A 2,700-nucleotide genomic window follows, 5' to 3' on the forward strand; every position below is an offset into this window, starting at 1 on the left:
TGCCCACTCAGCGGATCCGCTGTTAATATGTAAACGCTGCGATGATTGAAGACTGGAGGCAGTTTCCCCGGCTGTGCCCTGAACCCGGGCCGTGCGCCATTGGCCGCCAGCTCCAGCGAGCCAAACAACCAATGGGAGGGCGCCGACCACGAGCCGTCCTCCCTCGGGCCGCGTGTCCCTCGCGCTGATTGGTGGAAAGTTACTGTGGGAAAGAAAGTTTGGGAAGTTTCACACGAGCCGTTCGCGTGCAGTGAGAGATATAAATACAAGCCACACGCGGAGCAGCCAACAGAGAGACTGCATCCGCTCCCGGTAGCCGCGGCCGCTGCGCATCGCTCTGACGGATTCTAATTTCATACATACCACAGGATTCTTGTTTCACAGGGAAAGGGAACTTTTGAAATAGGGTTTTCACCAGCTGAATGTAATAATTTCCACTTTTTTCTGACACCGGTGGATCGTAATTTGCTTGGTTTTGTGGGATATCTTTTGATAAAAAAAAGAAAAAAAGATGCCTGCTGATATGATGGAAAAGACTTCTTCCTCTCCGGTCGCTGCGACTCCAGCGAGCATGAACACCACTCCCGATAAACCCAAGACAGCATCCGAACACAGAAAGGTTGGTATTTGAAATCATGCCATCACTTGTCATGAATATCAAAAAGCCTTATTCATTTAAACTCGGTCGCAATTTGGCAGGAGATTCTTGTCTGAGACGAAGACTTCGCTTTTACGCACTGATTTCTAATCTTCAATCTTGTTTTATTTATTTATTTATTTTACCTTTAGTCATCAAAGCCAATCATGGAAAAGAGGAGAAGAGCTAGAATCAACGAGAGCTTGGGTCAACTGAAAACTCTCATCCTGGATGCTCTCAAAAAAGATGTGAGTATTTCTCTGCATGTCGTCTCCCGGTTCTATCAGAACTCTAGCCCTGTCAAACAGGAGAATGTGAGAGTGTAATGCTAACCAGCTGTGTTTCCGTCTCCCAGAGCTCCAGACACTCTAAACTGGAGAAGGCGGACATCCTGGAGATGACGGTGAAGCATCTCCGGAACCTCCAGAGGGTTCAGATGACCGGTAAGTCTCCATAACCCAAGCCTAATGTCTGTTTGCGTTGTAAATTATTTGGACTATACAATTAGCTCCCAAACCTTTTGTCTTAGCAGTTTTAATCTGAAAAAGACACAAATGAAAAGGTCCCTGACTTAAGATACCTGTGCCTTTCTCTTGCAGCTGCCCTGAACACCGACCCCACCGTCTTGGGGAAATATCGCGCTGGATTCAGTGAATGCATGAATGAAGTCACCCGGTTCCTGTCCACCTGCGAGGGCGTCAACACCGAGGTCAGGACGCGGCTCCTGGGTCACCTGGCCAACTGCATGACCCAGATCAACGCCATGAACTACCCCAGCCAGCATCAGCACCAGCACCAGCACCAGCTCCCTCCGGCCGGCGGGCCCACGCACCCGTCCTTCGGCCAGTCCATGGTGCAGATCCCCAGCTCGCCCCCGCAGGTCCTCCCCATCAACCCCGCAACGTCCTGCAAAGGGGGCTCCTCGCCGTCCTCGCTACCTTCAGACGGCACCAAAGTGTACGGCGGGTTTCAGATCGTGCCTGCCACAGACGGACAGTTTGCTTTCCTCATACCCAATGCGGCGTTTGCGCCGAACGGCCCCGTGATTCCCGTTTACGCCAACAGCGTCAGCACGCCGGTGCCGGTGCCGGCCGCGGTTTCCCCCGGAGCGCCTTCAGCCAACTCGGATTCCGTGTGGCGGCCGTGGTGAAAAGAGGGGAAAGGAAAGGAACACTATAAAGACTATAAAATGACCCTCATTAGTTCGCTCTTTGGTCCTGATAGAAAGTTGCTTTCAATCTGTTTTTTTTCTTGTAAAACGAAAGAGTATGCACTATATTTGTACAGCTGACAAGGGAGTAAAGTTCATATTGAAATGGGATTTGTTTTGTGGAAGTCCGTTCACTGCATTCTTTTTATTTTTTTTACATATATATATATATCTATATATATTTGAGTTGTCTTTTTTTACTGTGTGACGCCAAAGATATGTTTATTGCGCTTATGCTGTTCTTCGTTTTGGAAGACAAATAAATTTGTATAGAAGTTTAAAAAAACAAGCGCTTGTGCCTGCATTGTTTTCTAGAGAATCAGAATGTGTTTTCTTGGTGTGTGCAGTCAACAACAAAGGTCAGCATCTTAATGCAGTTTTTTACGCACAGTTACTGTGCGTAAAAGCAAAGCTGAGAAATCCCAGTAACCACTTCTCTCAGAATGAGCCTTTACGCGTGTAATAAGAAAATAAGGGGGGAAAAGTTAATAGCCCACACATACTTAGCCAGCAGTACCAGCAATAACACTCTTAAGAAGGAAAGTTTGCTGTGCGGAAAAAACATCACCTTCCACTGTTTGTCTTTCACTCCACGCAAAAGTCAGTTTACTTCATTGATGGTTACACAATATTTCATGTTGATGAGTCTGCGGGTGAGACAATACATTTCACTTACTGTAAGTTAAGACTCTTTAGTAAAGTCCGTACTGACTGACATGCCATTACGTGAATAAGTAAATGAGGTGGGACACGGTGGTTGTCTCTGTAATCAGAAACAGCAGCGGGATCATCTGTTGGGGCTGTTGCGCACTGGCCGTCCAGCTGTTTGGCCCCTTGAAACTTTGGAGCGTTG

The 2,700-nt window shown here is 47.6% G+C and overlaps 1 protein-coding gene across 1 annotated transcript; it reads left to right on the forward strand.

Moving 5' to 3' along the window:
• The first annotated feature begins 291 nt into the window (after positions 1–291).
• her6 (hairy-related 6) lies at positions 292–2,117 on the forward strand. The gene is made up of 4 exons (XM_061737168.1): positions 292–619; positions 790–885; positions 993–1,080; positions 1,237–2,117. Exons 1-4 carry the CDS (start codon positions 512–514, stop codon positions 1,785–1,787), a joined length of 843 nt encoding a protein of 280 aa, XP_061593152.1. The 5' UTR covers positions 292–511; the 3' UTR covers positions 1,788–2,117.
• The last annotated feature ends 583 nt before the right edge of the window (positions 2,118–2,700 follow it).

The sequence above is a fragment of the Cololabis saira genome, chromosome 13 (genome assembly GCF_033807715.1).
Source record: "Cololabis saira isolate AMF1-May2022 chromosome 13, fColSai1.1, whole genome shotgun sequence".
Lineage (NCBI taxonomy): Eukaryota > Metazoa > Chordata > Actinopteri > Beloniformes > Belonidae > Cololabis > Cololabis saira.